Below are 17,170 nucleotides of genomic sequence, written 5' to 3' on the forward strand. Positions count from 1 at the left end.
TGAATTTCAGCAGCACAGCCTCCACCCCAATGTGCTGAGGCCTTTCCCATATTTCCATGTTCTGCCCCATAAGATTTCAGATGACTCACGACTTTCCAAGTTCTATTACACTTTTGCATTGAAATTTTTCTTGGAAACTTCCTTTTTTTCTTTTAATTAGCAGCCACCTTGCACAGAGCCAGGTCTTGTTTGTCTTGCTGGGATTTTCCACCACAGGAACCTTAGCTAGCAAAGAAGTGTCAATAAAGCACAGCTACAGTTCACAAAAATCCCCTCACATTAACCTTTTTCAGTGTGGGTCTCTACACTGCTAGGGGATCAGAAATTCCAAGGTGTGCCAGCCTTCATGAGAAAGTTGAAAAATATGCTGTGCAAGCATTCCTCCCCTCAGCAGAAAGTATTAAAAAAAATTGTATTATGTGGTGTAGACATTTTCCAGTCAAAAAATGCCACTGAAAGCAACCAATTCTCCTGTGGAACTATCACAGTGAAAGAAACTTGCTTAGGAGGAAGTATTTTTGTTATTAAAAATAAACTAAAAAGAAGGTATAGGTGAGTCAAAAAGGAGCCATTTCATGCCCCTTTTCCAAATCTCCTCATTAGTTCAAATGCCAACACATATTGCAAGATTTTCCTACTTTTCAGCTGTTTACAGAACTAAAAATACCCTCCTGCAGAATACACTGGCACTTCTTGCTGCTCCTCTGCAAAAATTTCTCTGTCAGCTTTCCAGTGGGTCTTGGTGTCCCATTCTAGATCCTGTCAGTGTGACCTTGGGGCTATTTCCTGGATAGGGGAAGGCTGGGGATATTGCCTACCTAAACTTTAGTAAAGCCTAGGACCCTGTTTTCTTCACATTCTCCTGGAGGAGCTGGCTGCTCATGGCTTGGATGGGTGCACCTTTCCCTGGGTGAAAAAGTGGCTGGGTGGCCAGGCCAGGAGTGGTGGTGAGAGAAGAGTTAAATCCAGCTGGAAGCCAGTCACAGGTGGTGTTGCCCAGGGCTCAGACTGGGGCCAGTCATGTTCAATACCTTAATCAATCTGGACAAGAGAGAGGAGTGAGAGCACCCTTAGCCAGTGTGAAGATGCCACCATTCTGGGCTGCAGTGTTGGTGTGCTGGAGGGTTGGAAGAGGAATCTGTAGAGGGATCTGAATGCATGAGACAGATCTATGGGTTGAGACCAGTGCTAGGTTTACAGCTGGATTCAATGATCTTAAAGATCTTTTCTAACCTGAACAATTTGCAGCTACTGTAATAAATGGCAGCAATGCCAGAACATGCTTATAACACAGCTGTGCACTGTTACAAAAGTCACTGGTGTACTTTAACCCAAGCCACTAATACCTCTGCAAACATTTGGAAACAGCTGAGGAGGCTAAAGGGGAGTCCCAGTTCTGTACATTGCTGCATGCTGTACATGTTTGCAGAACTGGAGGCCTGTCTCAGCATGTGGAGCAGGTTCTTCCTGGGCAGCTTCTCTGCCCCCAGTGCAACTTAGTGCACTTAGGGCAGAAAATTGGCACGTTGGCCCTGTGACTACAGTGTGTGGTCACTCAACCCTCTAGCCAGGAGAAAACTCCAGGTGGATCAGCCATCTCCTGATCATCCTGCCATCCCAGGAATTTGCTCTTCTCTATGTCCAGCCAGACTAGGGGGCTGTCACTGATGTAATCACAAAAGTTAAAAGTACAGTGTAGGTGGGACCTTGCTTTGTCACCATTTACATCAGGACAAACTGGAAGTGCTCATGTGGGCCAGGTCAGATGACCTTGCAATAGATACAGGACAAGATCTTCACCTGGTTTAGGTCAATATGGCTTTGTTGAGGCTGGGAAACTCCAGCAATTTCTGTCTCCAGGTAGCAGGAAGAGCCAAAAGAGTGCTGAGGTGCCTGTGTTTAGGAAGGGCTGCTGCCAGGCATTGGCTTGAGCTTATCTCAAGGTGTTTGAAAGGGACTAGTCACCTCCCAGCTCCCATGGAAGAGGAATAGGAAAAAATGGTGAGGCTGACACCTTTGCCACCAAGCTTACCAGCCAAGCTGACCTCATGAACAAGCTGGTTTTGGAGGCAGATAGAGCAGTAACATGGGCTAGGCAGAAAACAAGACAGGGCTAAAAATGCTGACACAACAAAATTCTGCTCCTTCTATACCTTCCCAGCCTGCTCAGATTTCACTTGGGAATGAAGCAATACCTGAGGGAGTCTTACAGAGGTTTTCCAAGAGACTTTGAAGTTTCCTAACTGCTTGGAGCAGGAATGCTTTTCTTCCCCCCACTGCTAGCAGTAGGTTCTAAGACCCTCAGACTGGGGTACCTGGGATGCAGTGTCAGGGAAGAGAGTAGATAGTGAAGCAGCATTCTATGATAAATTTGAGGGGGAAAGTAAAGATGTAAAAGATGAGGCAGGCTTTCCCAGCCTGCCCATCCTATGAGAACCAGCAGCATTTCTAAAAATAGGAAATTCCTCTCAGTGGGAACATGACAAGTCCATCTCCCTCCCCATTAGACGTCAGGAGCATTAGTTAATCTATACAGTGTCAGCTTAGCAGAGTTCAGCAATCCATGAGAGCCACCTTATACCCCTGAATTTCAAAGCAGTAGCTGTTCCTGTTACTGCATCCATGTTTCAAAGAGCAGGAGCAAGGAAACAGGGTTTAAAGGATTGATTCAGGGGCCAAGTCCAGGTTTGGAAGCATTTCACTTGTCTGCACTCAAGTCTGAATTAAATTCCCTGCCCTGTTGCTGTTAAAGGTGACAGATCAGGCAGTGTGTGCACGAGCACAGGGTGCCAGCAGCAGGGCTTTGCTACCAAGCTTTGCTGCAAGGAATGCTGTATAATCCCAGGAAACAGAGCTCTGCACTGGCTCTCTCCCAGGACTGCATGACCATAAAGAGCCCCCTGCCCCCACAGAGCAGCCCAGGAAGGCTGGGAAACTGGGAAACTGCCTTCCAGAAGCAGAGCTGCAGGTTTAGGCCTATCAAGCACTTGAGGGTGGTGAGTCTGTCAGAGCTGAAGTGCACATCCCTTTGACATGCAGGGACATCCCCAGCACTGACACAGCAGCAGCTGCTGCTGCTCTCAGACCCTCATAAAATGTGTGTAGCCCAGGAGCTGCTGCACTGATTTGACCTCCTGAGCTCCTGACTCGTGCACTGCTTTGTGGTGGGCACCTACAGTGTCACAGGTGTGGTAGCCAGACTCCCTGGGATGCACAGGTGTCATTTACAGGCTTTGTGGGAAATGTTTCCAGGATGTCCTGGCCCAAAGCATCCTGTCCTTCACTGCTTCTGTATCATCCTTGCCTGGAAGGCAGCCATTTCTCTTCTGATCTTTTTTACAGTCTGAGGCATGAATCTGTGTCCACATTTAAAGAACTAATGATTGCATTGCCTTGCTCCTTGCTTTGTCATTTTTGTTATTTGTTTCTAGGGGAGCATGAGGCTGCAGAGGTGCCCATGAGGGAGGTGTTTGGGCCAAAGCAGCACAGTCTTGTCTGCTTTGACAATTTGATAATGATACAAATGCCATCCACCTGCAAAGCAGTGTTCTGGTGTCACATAATGAGCTCAGGCCAGCCTGCTGGGAGGGAAAATGAGGAGGGGATGACTGAAATAAATGAGGACAGAGAGGAGGACCACAGATAGGTCATGCAGAGCCAGGACAGGAGTGAGGACTTCCTCATAATCCATCACCCTGTGAGTCTGCCCTGCTAATGGAGCCACCTGGCAACAAGAGCTCGTGTGCTTCAGTGGCAGTGCCATCCCTGGGGGCTGAGCCTTGCACGCTCTGCTGCCCATGTGTCTCAGCCCGCATCTGCCCTGAGCTGAGCAGATGTCTGCCAAGTTCAGTGGCACCTTGGCCAAGCCATGTTTGATCCCTCTTTTGGGGCAGTACTTCCTGGATATATCCTGATCACTTCATGCTCACTCTCTGTGTGCTGCCTTCTCCCTTTCCTGTGCTAGCAGTGACCACAAGGTCCTTGCCAGGAGGTAAGGCCTGGCAGTGTCATTCCTCATTGGCTTGCTTTCCAGTATACACTATTCCAGTATTTTCCCAGCCTTCCACTCAGTTCCATCCTGCTGGCTTCAGTGCAGCCTAAGCATCCCATAACCAAGGGAAAGAACCCTACACCCACCAGCCTCACCCTTCTCCTGGGAAAGCAGAATTCCCAAATGACCAGCAGCTTCAGCACCAGGGACACTTAATCACTCACCAGTCTGACAGCAAGAAGAAAAATGCCAATAGCAACAGTCCTGGGCAGTGCAGAGCTCTCAGCCTGGCTGTGTCTCAAATAGCCATGCTTGGAAGGGAAAGGCAAACACCAAGGGAATTGATGTTCTCCCACTTCATGCAATGCTGTTTAGGGTACAATGGCAACAAAAAAATATTTTTTCTGAGGAGCTTTGTCACGTGTGCTAGCAACAGCATGATACAAACTAAAGGCATCCACCCTGAAAGCCTCCAAAAGGGAGGCATTTCAAATATTTGCTAAAATACTCCCCACTGGTGATGTTTGCTTATATTCTGTATTTCACTCTGCCTGGGAGGGTGAAAGTGCACTGCTTAGTTTTGGCTTTCCAGTTCACCTCCATTACAGCTGCTCTGCCAACCTGCCTGATTTTATCATAGTCTCAGTTAACACATGCTGTTCCACTGAAATGCTCAGCTCTTACAGGCACACTGTTCTGCACTTCCTCTTAAAAAAACCACAAAAATGAGCAGAAAATGAACTGCACAGTTCTCATTTTTATTTCTAGAAATATATGAAGCCACGAGCCTAACTCTTCTGACCTGAAAGCAGTATGCAGACAGAAGGTCAAGATTATATTTGGGGTTTGAGAAAGTCAAACCAATATTTTGCTTGGTACTAGGGGGGAGAGGGACTTTCTCCATGATTAGGGTTGGAAATACTGATATATTTTGCAGTTGCAGAAGTGGAAGAGCGAAAAAAAGCAGCACCCAAGAACAAGATTAAATTGCTGCACATATGGAAAGGGCTGTGCTTTTTTCTATTCCTATTAACATACAGCAAGCATTTCATTTGTGTTACTAAACAAGTCTGAGTTTTAGAACAGCTGTGCAGCTTGTCCATTTGCTGTGCACTGTGCACTCCAGAAATATTCCAAGTATCTATTGCATAGAGGGAAGATGGTCATGCCATCAGCATCTCATCAATTTGCATTATTTATGCCCATCGTGCATTCTTTCAGCATCCTGAGCAGCAATGGAGAAGGAATGTGTTTCCTGGTCCCTGGGAGCTGTCAATCACTGGTGGCCATTTCAGGCCAGCTTTTCAGGCATGATTTCTCCTGAAATTTAAAGTATGAATACAGGAGAATTCAGTCTGTGTTTGGATGCTATGGTAAAAAAAAAGTTCCTTGGAATCCCAGCTACACATCAACACTGCTATGCACTGACTTCTTTGGAAAATTTGGCCTGTATTCAGATGCCTTCTGAGGTCTCAAAACCTGTCTAGAAACTGCTTTAGAATTTAGTTTTTAGAATTGGCCCAAGTACCAGGTAACGCTCAGGCCCATCTGTCACAAGTGGCAAAGATAAAAACTTGAGGATGGGACAAGTTCTGGCTGTGTGTACACAGGAGCTAAACAGGAGCTCTGGACAATGCTCTCCTGAGTTTTGCTCCACCTGATTTGAATGTGCCTGGTGAAGTTTCACTGACTTTCCAGTGGCCAGAGCCCCATCAGGCTCCCAGTCTCTTCCCCACCCTAAAGCCCTCGCAGTAAACAACATGAAAGCAAAAAGCCACACAGTCTGGCACTCCAGGTACTGGTTAATGTTAATGTTAGCATTGTTGCTAGCTGAGAACGGAGACCTGCTGTGCTTTGAGTCTTTTTGCCTTTGCTTTGGGAACCTTAAAGCCTCCAAAACGTATTTCATGTTTCCATTAGTTCTTGGTACGGAAGAGGAGGAAATGTGGAGCACTGGCAGGAGGATGTAGCTCCCAGTGCTCTGAATCAGCAGCTCCAGGACAGATTATTTCTTTGAGTACAGGCACAGGCAGAAGTGATTGGCAAGCTGGGGCCTGTCTAAAAATTAGGGCATGCGACATTTAAAGAAATCTTTTCATCCCAAAGGCCTTCTGTGTACTTCCCAACACACCCACAGAGATGCATTACAGGAATCTCTTTATATTCCCTTGGGAGGCAGCCACTTCCAGAGAGGAGCATGGCAGCTTTTTACAGAGGTGTTTGAGGATGAGCTGCAGTGAGGTGTATCCAGTACCCATGCCTTGCTTTCCATCATCCCTTCTGTCCTCTCCTTGCTGGCACCCCCAGCTCCTCACCTTGAGAGAAACTTGCTCAAATCACTGTTCTCCCACCCAGTGCCAGCTGTTTCCTCTCTGATACTCTTACCCAGCACCCTTCCCTCTCTGGGACACCACGACTGCCACCCAACCCAGCTTCCCACTCCCACTTTGTGTGTCCTCAAAGGGATGTGTAACTTCCCCCTCCTCCCTCCCCTCATCTTCCTCCTCTGACCATCGTGTGACCTTCCTTCTCCTTGCTCACAGCCATCTGTCACATTTGGGTAACACCTGCCCCTCCTGGCACATTCTCCCCCCTCCAGTGTGGGCTGCCTGCTTGTTCTGCAATGACACAAGTCTTCTTCCCTGGACTCTGAAGGGCTCTCAGGGACGACATCTCTGTGGCCAGTTAGACTAAGCCTCAAAGCTCTATTACTCAATTAGAAAAATTTCAGTCATAAGCTCCCTGGAATCAGCATTCATTTCATTCCATCTCCCCAGAGCTGTTCCCTCTCTAGGCAGTCAGTGTTCAGAGTGTCACCTTGGGATGTTGCCCTCAGACAATCAGAGCCAGTCCCCCACTTGACAAATAGGGACACTGCCATAAAACTCTCTGGTAAATCTTTCATCTCTAGATAACACCAGCTTTGGAAAGATGAGAATGAAGCTCCCAGTGACTAAAATTCAGCAGGAAAGAAGTAAATTGCTAAAAGCAGCAGCACAGTTTACAGCAGTAATGACAGCAAGCTGTGAAATATCTGGTGCAGAGCAGCAGCTTTAGGGTTTTCAGCACTTCCTGATCTCACTGTTTCCATTCAAACCCACCTGAACTCCACTACCACAGGACCTGTGGCTATGGTTCCACAAGGCAGGAAATCACTAGTATGCTTGCTACCAGTAAAAAAAATAGCACAAACTAAACAAACCTAAACCAACAACCAGTGTAGCTGCACGGTGAGAAATGCTGAACCAGTGCATGCCCACTCCTTGCTGGTTCAAATTGGCTTTAGAATCTTACAGCCAGGCAGATTTTGTGCTGGGTCAGGTATCATCCATCTCCTCACAGTCAGCATAAAGACTGTATCATGCCTGATCTGACTTGACAGAATGTAATTGCATAATCCTGCCAGCTCTTGCTGAAATGCATGGTGCCAGGTATTCCAGTGCTGCACAGACAGGAATTCATTAGGCCAGCCTGCCTTATGGAGTCTAGGTGGCAAGGTGTCTGCAAGAATGTAATTTTCTCTGCAGGCTGAACCCACTGACAGTCCTGCTGACTTGTCAGCTTTGTGTTAAGTCTGTTGAGTCCTTTTCATGCTGTCAGAAGGAAACCTGTCCCATTAAAAAAACCATCTGATGGAATAAAATTGTTATCATGTTCATCTTGTCCTCCTACTGCTGTATGATTTGGATTCATTTTCTCTTCACGTTCACCTTATCTGGAGGTTGTGAAGGAAGCTGCAGCAGTGATGTTAGAGAATGTTTAAACATGCAGCATATTTTTCAACAGGGATGCAAGCACAACAGACAGGAATTACTGAACAGCAAATTCTTCCCTTTACAGTTCTGTCTGAACATCCCTGTCATAATGGTTTTGCTGCATTAATGCAGCTTTGGCAAGCAGATGGCTTCCCAGCCACCCTGTAAGTTCACAATAAAACCCTGCTGAGTTCCATGGACAGCATCACCCACCCCTGAAACACTGCCAGAGCTGAGATGGTGTCTGCCTGCTTTGTGAGAGGCCTTAGCAACACCCTACAACACAAGGAGACATAATGCATTTGCAGTGGAACGAGCGGGGGACACCAGGAAAACTCCTAATTTGACTGCAGATGAAGATCAGTTCTTGGTCTAAGCTCACACAGTAATAACCTGCCAGAAGAAAGAGGCAGGCCCAGTGCATCTGTGGAATGAAAAAGGGGCAGGAAGGAGGAATCCAAAGTGAGGCTATAATGCTTAAGTTTAGTTACAGAATGAGCCTCATGTTTTCAGGTTTTGAACACCTCCAGCTCTGGCTAGAGCCAGGCAAAATGCCCTGAGTTCTCTGTGGCATTGAAAAGCCTTCCAACAATGAAAGCTCCAAACTAAATGTTAAAATACTAATCTAAGACCCTCTTTTTAAATAAACACCTTTATTAATAGCTTGCCTTTAGCCATTAACACTGTCACCCTGCTATCCAAATGCTTTAGTAACAATCTATTATACACTAAAAGCAAGACTACAAAGTCAACCCCATGAATCACATCTGTAGCAATCCTCTAGGCACTGTGTATGAAAGCACCACCACAGGCAGTGACTCTTTGTAGATAGCTGTAAACAGAGCTCTGTCCCACATCATGCTGTTTGTTAAGGAACTTCACAGCACTCAGGATAATTTCCCCTCTTTCCCTCCATCACCTAAGAACAGAATACCTACACTTACACCTCGTTTGTCCTGCCAGGCACCCCCATACAGAGGAATGCAGCTGTGATCAGTAGCACTGCACGCACCAGACTTGTTTCTTGCTCAGCTGGGCACCAACAGGAGAAGCTCCCCAGAGCCAGAGGGACACACAAGGGGAGGGTGTGGGTTGGGCTTTTGTCCCAGCACGGGATGTAAACCACATCCATGGTGATGTCTCAGAGCAGTCAACAGCAAGTGTTACTCTCCAGGGCTTTGTTCTCTTTTTAATAGAGATATGCAGGACAGCTGTCCAGAGAATATCTCTGAGGCAGCAAAGAGGCTAGGAAAGAAAGTCTGCTAATCAATCTGGACATTTAATGAAGTCCACAGGGACACTCAGGACTCATTGTGTATTCCCAGCTGCTACAGTAACATACAAAGGGTCTGAGCACATATTAATTTCCTTTTCTTGCTGGGTAGAGCAGCATTTATTTTTGTTAATAGGAAAGAGATGCTCAGTAAATAGATACCTTCCAAGTGCCACTGTGGATGCAGGCTTGATATAGGATAAAAATCATGAGAGCTAAGCACCTGAAGATACTTTTGGACAAACCTTGAGACCCGGGCTAAGGTCAGTCTCCCAAGTCCTCAGTTAATACCAAAACTACAATTACACATTTTTTTCTATATCTCCCTTCTTTTAAATAATCAGTTCCCACTTTTACTAAATCCCTGCAAGGCGAACTGAGTGTCAGGTGCAGACACTTTCCCTAACTCATTCCAGCCCCTATTAAAACAACAGAGAGTGTAACAGTGACTGTTCCTCTACTATCAGAGGGAAACCATCCACATGATCTGTGACAGGACATCACTGTAGCATTACAAGATAGCCTAGAGACCATGACTGTTTTCCATCTGATTCTCCCAAGAAAAAGACTGGACAAAGTAGCTATGGTACAATTCAAACATGTGGCAGCTTGACAAGAAAACATCCCAGTCCATGAGATTTTACAAGGTTAAATGCACAAACATCTCCAAATAAAGTCACCCTGACTCACTGCTCCCATGATGAAAAAGCAAGCTGTGTAGCTCTGCGTATGAAGAACAAACTGTCCTGCCATGCCAGATGACTTCCAGCCCTGGCAGAAGTGAACATAAAGTCTGTATATCTCTGTTTAGCAAGGTTTGAGGGGGCATGGGAGGTCCCTGTTTGCACAGCCTTTGATCAGCTTGCAGAGGGACAGCTGACAGCCTGAACCCAGGCTGAGCGAAGTGAGGTATCAGCATTGACTTTGTCCTGCTGCCACTGCCCCGGCAGAGGTTAGGAAGGAGTCAGCACCCTGATCTTTGCACCATTAGAGCAGTGGAGCAGAGCTCCCTGCAGCCAGGGCAGCTGAGGTTAAAAAGCTGAGGTTAGCACCTAAAGTTAAAAAAGGCCGTTAACATCTGAAAGCGAGCAGGATCAAGTTTATTTCAGTTTTAAAAAACTGACTTGTGACTGTGTTTGAGGTCAGACACACAGACTGAGCAAGATATGCAGCTAATCAGTATATCAGTATAATATACATGCAATATACTGAATGCTCAGCAGGTCTTTGTCAAAGCTATCACTGATTCTGAATTCTCTGAAGTTCTCAGTATCAAACATAGCTGAGCAAAGAGCCAGGGCCCAGCACTGCTTGCTCTTGTGAGACACTCGTGTCCCAGTGAGCAGAAGGACACTGGTGGGACAAACATCTGTCTTTCATTTGAGATCTCTGTAGATCCCATGGAAGAGAGCAGGACAGAGTGTCCACACCTCACACACCCCTCACATGCCCACACTCTGCCATCCCCTTTTCCTGTAAGCAGCAAACTGTAATTGACCAAAGCAGAACACTTATGCCCAGGAATAAGACTTTGAAGTTGTATAAAAGTTCTCAGTGGCAAAAAGTTAAAACCAATTTATCCAGCTGAAGAGAAGGTTCACACAGGCTTTATTCCTGACATGAGAGGCAGGATTTCACTCCAGTTTGATTAGTCATAGGGAAGAAAAGTCCAGCATGAAAAAGCAAGATCAGAGCTCAGCTATCCTCCCCTCTGTAGTTCCAGTCTAATCATTGGGGTGCACTGGTTGCCCTCTAGGTTTTAGAGGGGACGGAAGGAAAAAAGGAAGAAAAAGAAAGGGGAGCAGGAGGAAAAAGCACCAAACTAATTATCATGAATTTATTCATGAAAGCCAAGATTAAAATAGTATATTAAAGGATTTGAATGCAAATAGCATTTGCTCTGTCCTGATTTCCCTTAACAAAGCGCAGCACTCTGGTGACTCAGATAACCCCAAATATTGCACAGCATAGGAGAACCTGACAAAGCAGGGGGACAGAACCAACCAGTCTCTCACCAAGACTTTAAGGCACAATAAAAAAACACCACAGAGCTAGGAAAAAAGGTAATTTTGTTGCTATCATTACTGTTGTTTTAGGGACTTCTCCACACACTATTCATCATGCCCTGAACTGCTTAGAGGTGGACCCAGTCTGACACTGAATCCATTATGTTTAGTCCTGAGGCAGGTGAAATTTGAACCCACTGTTCCTGGCCTGTGCCTGCCTCTGGTGTTCACAGCAATGCTGTCTCTGCTGAGTGTCAGGCTCTTGGCTAAGTGAGCACAAATCATTTGGCTTTGTGCACATGCAGCAGGTATGGCAGGATGGTTACTCTGCTAGGGAGGGTTATTTGCATGCTGGGTTCTGAATTGGATGGGATAAAGTTAGTCTTGCACAACGAGACCTGGGATTTATTAAGCAGTGGAGATAGGCATCTCAAACCAGTCTGGCTACAAGTATTGCAGTGACCCAGCTTTCTGTGTGGGCTATGCTGATGGCCAGTCATTCACAAATTAAACCTCTCTTGTGCTACGTTCAAGACTTCTGCAGTAAGTTTGAATACAGCAGTTGCTCCTTGATGTGCATTTGAATGAAGATCTGGAGCACAAGTTCAAGACTTCTTTGGGTGATCTCTTCATGTGGAGAGGACAAGACCTGTCCTTAACTGTATGGACAGTGCCTCATCTCCTTATCAAGCTACCTGCTCTACTGGGAAAGCCACTTTCTTGCAAGCTTACCCTCAGTTAGGTGCAGAGATAGTTGGAGTACAGCAGGGAGGCTCTCAACTCCCACATCTGCTGCATCTCTGCTCTTCCTCCCCCCCTTGCAGGTTATGACTTCGCTGCTGTACTGGAGTGGTTCGCAGAGCGGGTCGACCGCATCATTCTCCTCTTTGATGCTCACAAGCTGGACATCTCTGATGAATTCTCTGAGGTCATCAAGGCCCTGAAGAACCACGAGGACAAGATGAGAGTTGTTCTCAACAAGGCCGACCAGATAGAGACTCAGCAGCTGATGCGGGTGTACGGTGCCCTCATGTGGTCCCTGGGGAAGATCGTCAACACTCCCGAGGTCATCCGAGTCTACATCGGCTCCTTCTGGTCCCACCCCCTGCTCATCCCCGACAACCGCAAGCTGTTTGAGGCGGAGGAGCAGGACCTGTTCAGGGACATCCAGAGCCTGCCCCGCAATGCAGCCCTCAGGAAGCTCAACGATCTCATCAAGCGAGCGCGCCTGGCCAAGGTAGGTGTTGGCATAGAAGCCCCGGGCGTTCGGTGTGGGCTGTCTGCAGCAGGCAGCCTGTGGAGAGGTGGTTTTGGCCAGTTCAGCTTGCAGAGCTGGTGGATCCTACTCTTTTTCCATCCCATTTAACTCAGGCCCAGCATATGAGCCCTATGCCAACATGGGAAGAAAACTCCTTTGTTTAGTGTGTCATGGTGGGCCAGAGTGAGGAAGGTAACTACAGATCAAGCAGGTAGCACTTGAAGGGATCTGGAAAGCAGTTGCTCTCTGGTAGCAACTTGAGAATTAGAACCAATTCAGCATATCAGAACCATACACCAAGGGAATTGATAAGCTCTAAATCTTTTGCTTAAAACTTTCTTAGCTAAGAGAGATACCTGACTAAGATGGATGCACAGGAGGTGGAGACTCACACAAATGATAAATAAGCTTATAGTATCCCTGAGTATTTGAAATAAACTGAAAGAAGCCCTTAAAAATACAGGAAAAAACCCACATCAATTGAGAAAAGAGATCATAAGATCCCTCAAAAAGCTTTCAGTGCAAGGGTCTTCTTTTCAAGAAAAAATGCTTGGTTCACCATTGGAAAAAAAAAGCCACAATGTTGCATACGGACTGGTATTCATACTAAAACACTGAACCTGTATGTTTGGACTGGGAAGGGACTGTTCCCTTGAAGGCCATGCCCAGTGGAAGAAAAAAAACCCCACCACTCCCTCCAGAAAGTGCATATGAATGTCACTGTCTGTATGCTCAGGACTACACTTGTTTTTGCCTTGTCTCAGCACAGACAGAGCACACAGCTGAGCATTGAGCACTGGAATAACAATCCATAGGTCCAGGCAAGATGAGGAGCTGAGCTTGCTCTTCGGGGTGGGACAAGATGGAGGCAAGTCCTGGGCACAGATACTCTGCTGAGAAGAATTTTCTGATGTGCTATTTAACATTTGCCTTCATTCCATATAATTTAATTCCCTTCAGGTCCATGCCTACATCATCAGTTCCCTAAAGAAGGAAATGCCCTCAATGTTTGGGAAAGACAATAAAAAGAAGGAGCTTGTTAACAACTTGGGAGATATTTATGCCCGGATTGAACGGGAGCATCAGATCTCACCAGGAGACTTCCCTAACCTGAGAAAGATGCAGGTAAGCAGTGGCATCCTGGCAAACATCCAGGGAAAGAGCACTGGAGTAACTGCAGGGAATACAACAGAGCCATGCAGACTTTGATTGTTGCCACCTGTGGGAAAAGCCTGCTGTAATGTTGAAATGTGCCTTAAAATATGTGCAGGCTATATTTGGGCATGAGCACTTCTTACACATAGAGCTCATGTGGAGCATTACAGCTTCACATTCATTTCTCATATTTTTGCCTGAATAGCACTTTACAGCGAGTGATTTCTTCTGTTTTTCTTTATTTTTAATTCCAGGTTCCATTTGCAGATTTTTCAGGCCTAAGCAGTTTATAACAAAAGGAAACCTGTGTCCTGAAAGGGCTACATATGGCACATTCCTCAAGAGCTATATTTGTCTTCTACTTAACTCTTTGTTTCTAGAAGGAGAGAAAGGAAGGTGTAAAAACTTTAAGCCCCTTTCCTATCTTTAGCAGAGAAGCAGGCTTTTTGTTCTGCAGACCAGAGACCTGGCCCAGGGTTCACACAAGTCAAAAACTTCAAAGGACCTTGGATCAGAGCCTTGTATTGTACATTCAAGCAATGCTGGACACTGCTGCATTGCTGTGTGGCTTCAGTCCAAGCAAAAACCCGTTCTGAGTTCTAGCTCTTGAGGTTGCTACTAGTTACCTATGGAAAGCAGCATTTGCCTATTTTTGAAAATATATTCTCCCTAAATTGTTGGGAATGATACCTGTGGGGTGTAGGAGATCTCCTTCACTGCTTGTTAAAATGTGTGTTAAAAAAAAAGAACTGTACAAATCCAGTTGGAGTGAATAGTATGGATTTAATGAGGGTGAAAGATAAAGCTGTAGGTCTTTCTGCAGCTAGAAGAGAGTTCTCTGCAGGCCTTACTCAAAGCCCTTTTGCTTAGCTGTGAAATTACAGAATCTGAGCCATGCTGTAAAGACCTGCTCACCACCTCTTAGAGATGTGCTGCTGTCTTGATGAAATCTGAAAGCTGCACTGCATAGTGATGAGTGCAGTGGTCTTTTGCCAGGTGGCATCTCCTTCCCAGAGCGCAGAACGGGGAGGGAACGTAGAGCACTGGCTGGAGGAGGTAGCAAGAGCACACAACCACTTTGCCCTGAACTATTTGGTCATTTTCTGTAGGGCTTGGGAGAGGATTAAAGTCAGAGCAAGGCCAGCCAGGGAGACCCCATGCCACGCTGAAAGCAGGGCTGTCAGAGGAAGGAACGCCAAACTCCCCACTCCTCTGCAGTAGCAGGCAGGCATCCCCCTGTACACCATCACTCCTCCGTGTCACTCACCTCTTGCTGTGCTGTCCCATTTTTAAGGATCAGCTGCAAGCCCAGGATTTCAGCAAGTTCCAGCCTCTGAAGAGCAAGCTGCTGGAGACCGTGGAAGACATGCTGGCCAACGACATCGCGCAGCTGATGGTGCTGGTCCGCCAGGAGGAGTCCCAGCGGCCGACCCAGATGGTGAAGGGAGGAGCCTTCGAGGGCACCTTGCACGGCCCCTTCGGCCACGGCTACGGAGAGGGCGCCGGGGAGGGGATCGACGACGCCGAGTGGGTGGTGGCCAGGGACAAGCCCATGTACGACGAGATCTTCTACACGCTCTCGCCCGTCGACGGCAAAATAACTGGTGCCAACGCCAAGAAGGAGATGGTAAGGTCCAAGCTGCCCAACACCGTGCTGGGCAAGATCTGGAAACTGGCTGACATCGACAAAGATGGCATGCTGGATGATGAGGAGTTTGCCTTGGCGAATCATCTCATTAAAGTCAAGTTGGAGGGTCATGAGCTGCCAAATGAGCTCCCTTCCCATCTCCTCCCTCCGTCCAAAAGGAAAATAACAGAGTGAAAGAAAGGTTATAGGGGAGTGGGGAAAGGGAAGGGGAAAATAAAAGATCTAGAACAACATGTTTACTTAAATTATACCTTCAGATGTGAGATCACGTTTGGATTTGTACCTACTTTGCTGTATGAAGAACAAAATCTAAAGCAGAACAAAAAAGTCCAATCCTTCATGATATGCAATTAACTCTTCCAGTGTACTGTCCCTGCTTTCTAATGTGTAGTCTGTAAACATGAAGGTAAAGAAAGGATGTTGCCAAGTAGGAGACTCTGTTAAGCGAGAGTAGAAGAAAACCTGAACAGGGCTGCATTTTTGGAGAGTGGAATAGGCACTAATAGAAATCTGCTAACTGCCAGTATCACTCCTGAGCTTTGGCTGCACCTTCTGCCTTTTAATGGGTCTTGCAAAATTCAGGAGACTAAGAGAAACCACAAGGTCTTCAAGCTATTGGCCAAAATAAAGAGCATTTCCTAATTAACATAAGCCCACACTAAAATACTAGATACTAAACCCCAGAGTTAAGAACTTTAGGAACCTTGTTTCACCGTTAAGATGCAAGTTTTACAAACGTTCCCCTGTCCTTAAAGAAAAATACATCAATAAAATCTGAAAGAGTTCTGAACTGGGCAGCTGGAGTTCCTCATTGTTCACTGTGGGGCAGGCACTCAGAGTTCCCAATCATCACCACCTCCCATTCAGTCCCCAGGGGAGATTTTTTCTGCAGGCCCAGCCAAGAGAACCACACTCCAAGGGAGGCAAGGGAGGGGGCCCTAGAGGTGGACACGAGGTGGGTTGGAAGGGAGGAGCGCTGCTTCCAGGCTCACCCAGCATTTCACAGCCAGTGGGTCCTGTTTGCTCTTTGAACAGTGGTGGTGTCTGTGATTCCTGTGAAGTGATTTGTGTTTGCTCTCATCGTGCACAGTGAACGCCACAAGGCCCCATCCTCACTGTACAGACACCAACCCCACACTGGATCCATCACAAGGGCAGAGCACTCAGGGGCGCTGGGCAGAGCTTGCTCTGCGCCTCCACAAACCCAGCCAGGATGTTGGCCTTCACACGCTCTCCTCACCACACACTTACACTTGATCCCCTCCAGAACTTCTACCCTGAGCCAAGAGACCTTCCCCACTTCTTTCATGCTCTATGAAATTTTTGTTTCCAAGACCTGATTTTAGCAGAATTGCCTCCATTTCTTGTTTCACTGCCTCGACACGAACGTGCGCGCGCACTTCTGGTTTTTGTTGTTGCTTTGGAGCAGCGTGTTGTTCCAATCCTGTTGTCACTTTATATAAGCTGAGCTCCTACTGTGATGAAAAACCAAGATAAGTATAACTTATTTTATATCTCTTGTGTTCATATTATATAGAGAAATATATTCTGTGTATGTAGGATGTGCTTATTGCAGTACATTTATCACTTGTCTTAAAAATTAATGCATTAACCTCTTTTGTACCCTGGTCCTAAGACATTATTAAAAAAGAAAGGCCAGATCTGTCTACTTCTTTTTACAGCAAAATGAAATGCAGCTGAAAAGAAAAAAAAACAACTTATTTCTAAGTGCAGCAAAGGGAGGAGATTATGCTTATGCACATTCCCAAAAGTGCATGTACAGATCAGCCCAGCTGGACTCGGGTGTGCACTGCTGAATGACTGGGTGACATCTGCAGCAACTTTCTCTCTTGGCAGTCTAATCACAACCTCCATACTTGCCAAAGCAAGAGGAATTGTACCTGTGATCCACCTTGTTCAATACAGGGGAGAGGTAACCACCACATTTCAGTAGAAAAAAGAATATATTGAAAGAGTTCCTTCCTGCCAGTCACAGATGAGAATGCTATGAATTTATCAAGATCTGGAATGGATGCAAAAAACCTCTTTAAATCTTACTGACTAATTCTATTTCTTCTTTATTC

The 17,170-nt window shown here is 46.3% G+C and overlaps 1 protein-coding gene across 1 annotated transcript in view; it reads left to right on the top strand.

Moving 5' to 3' along the window:
- EHD3 (EH domain containing 3) overlaps window positions 1–16,745 on the top strand; it is a 30,008-nt gene extending 13,263 nt beyond the window's left edge. The window contains exons 4-6 of the mRNA XM_066546185.1: window positions 11,850–12,262; window positions 13,244–13,408; window positions 14,733–16,745. Coding sequence (XP_066402282.1) covers window positions 11,850–12,262; window positions 13,244–13,408; window positions 14,733–15,260 — 1,106 coding nt within the window. The 3' untranslated portion in view covers window positions 15,261–16,745. The remainder of the gene's footprint in view (window positions 1–11,849; window positions 12,263–13,243; window positions 13,409–14,732) is intronic.
- The last annotated feature ends 425 nt before the right edge of the window (window positions 16,746–17,170 follow it).

Source organism: Molothrus aeneus, chromosome 3, assembly GCF_037042795.1.
Source record: "Molothrus aeneus isolate 106 chromosome 3, BPBGC_Maene_1.0, whole genome shotgun sequence".
Taxonomy (NCBI): domain Eukaryota; kingdom Metazoa; phylum Chordata; class Aves; order Passeriformes; family Icteridae; genus Molothrus; species Molothrus aeneus.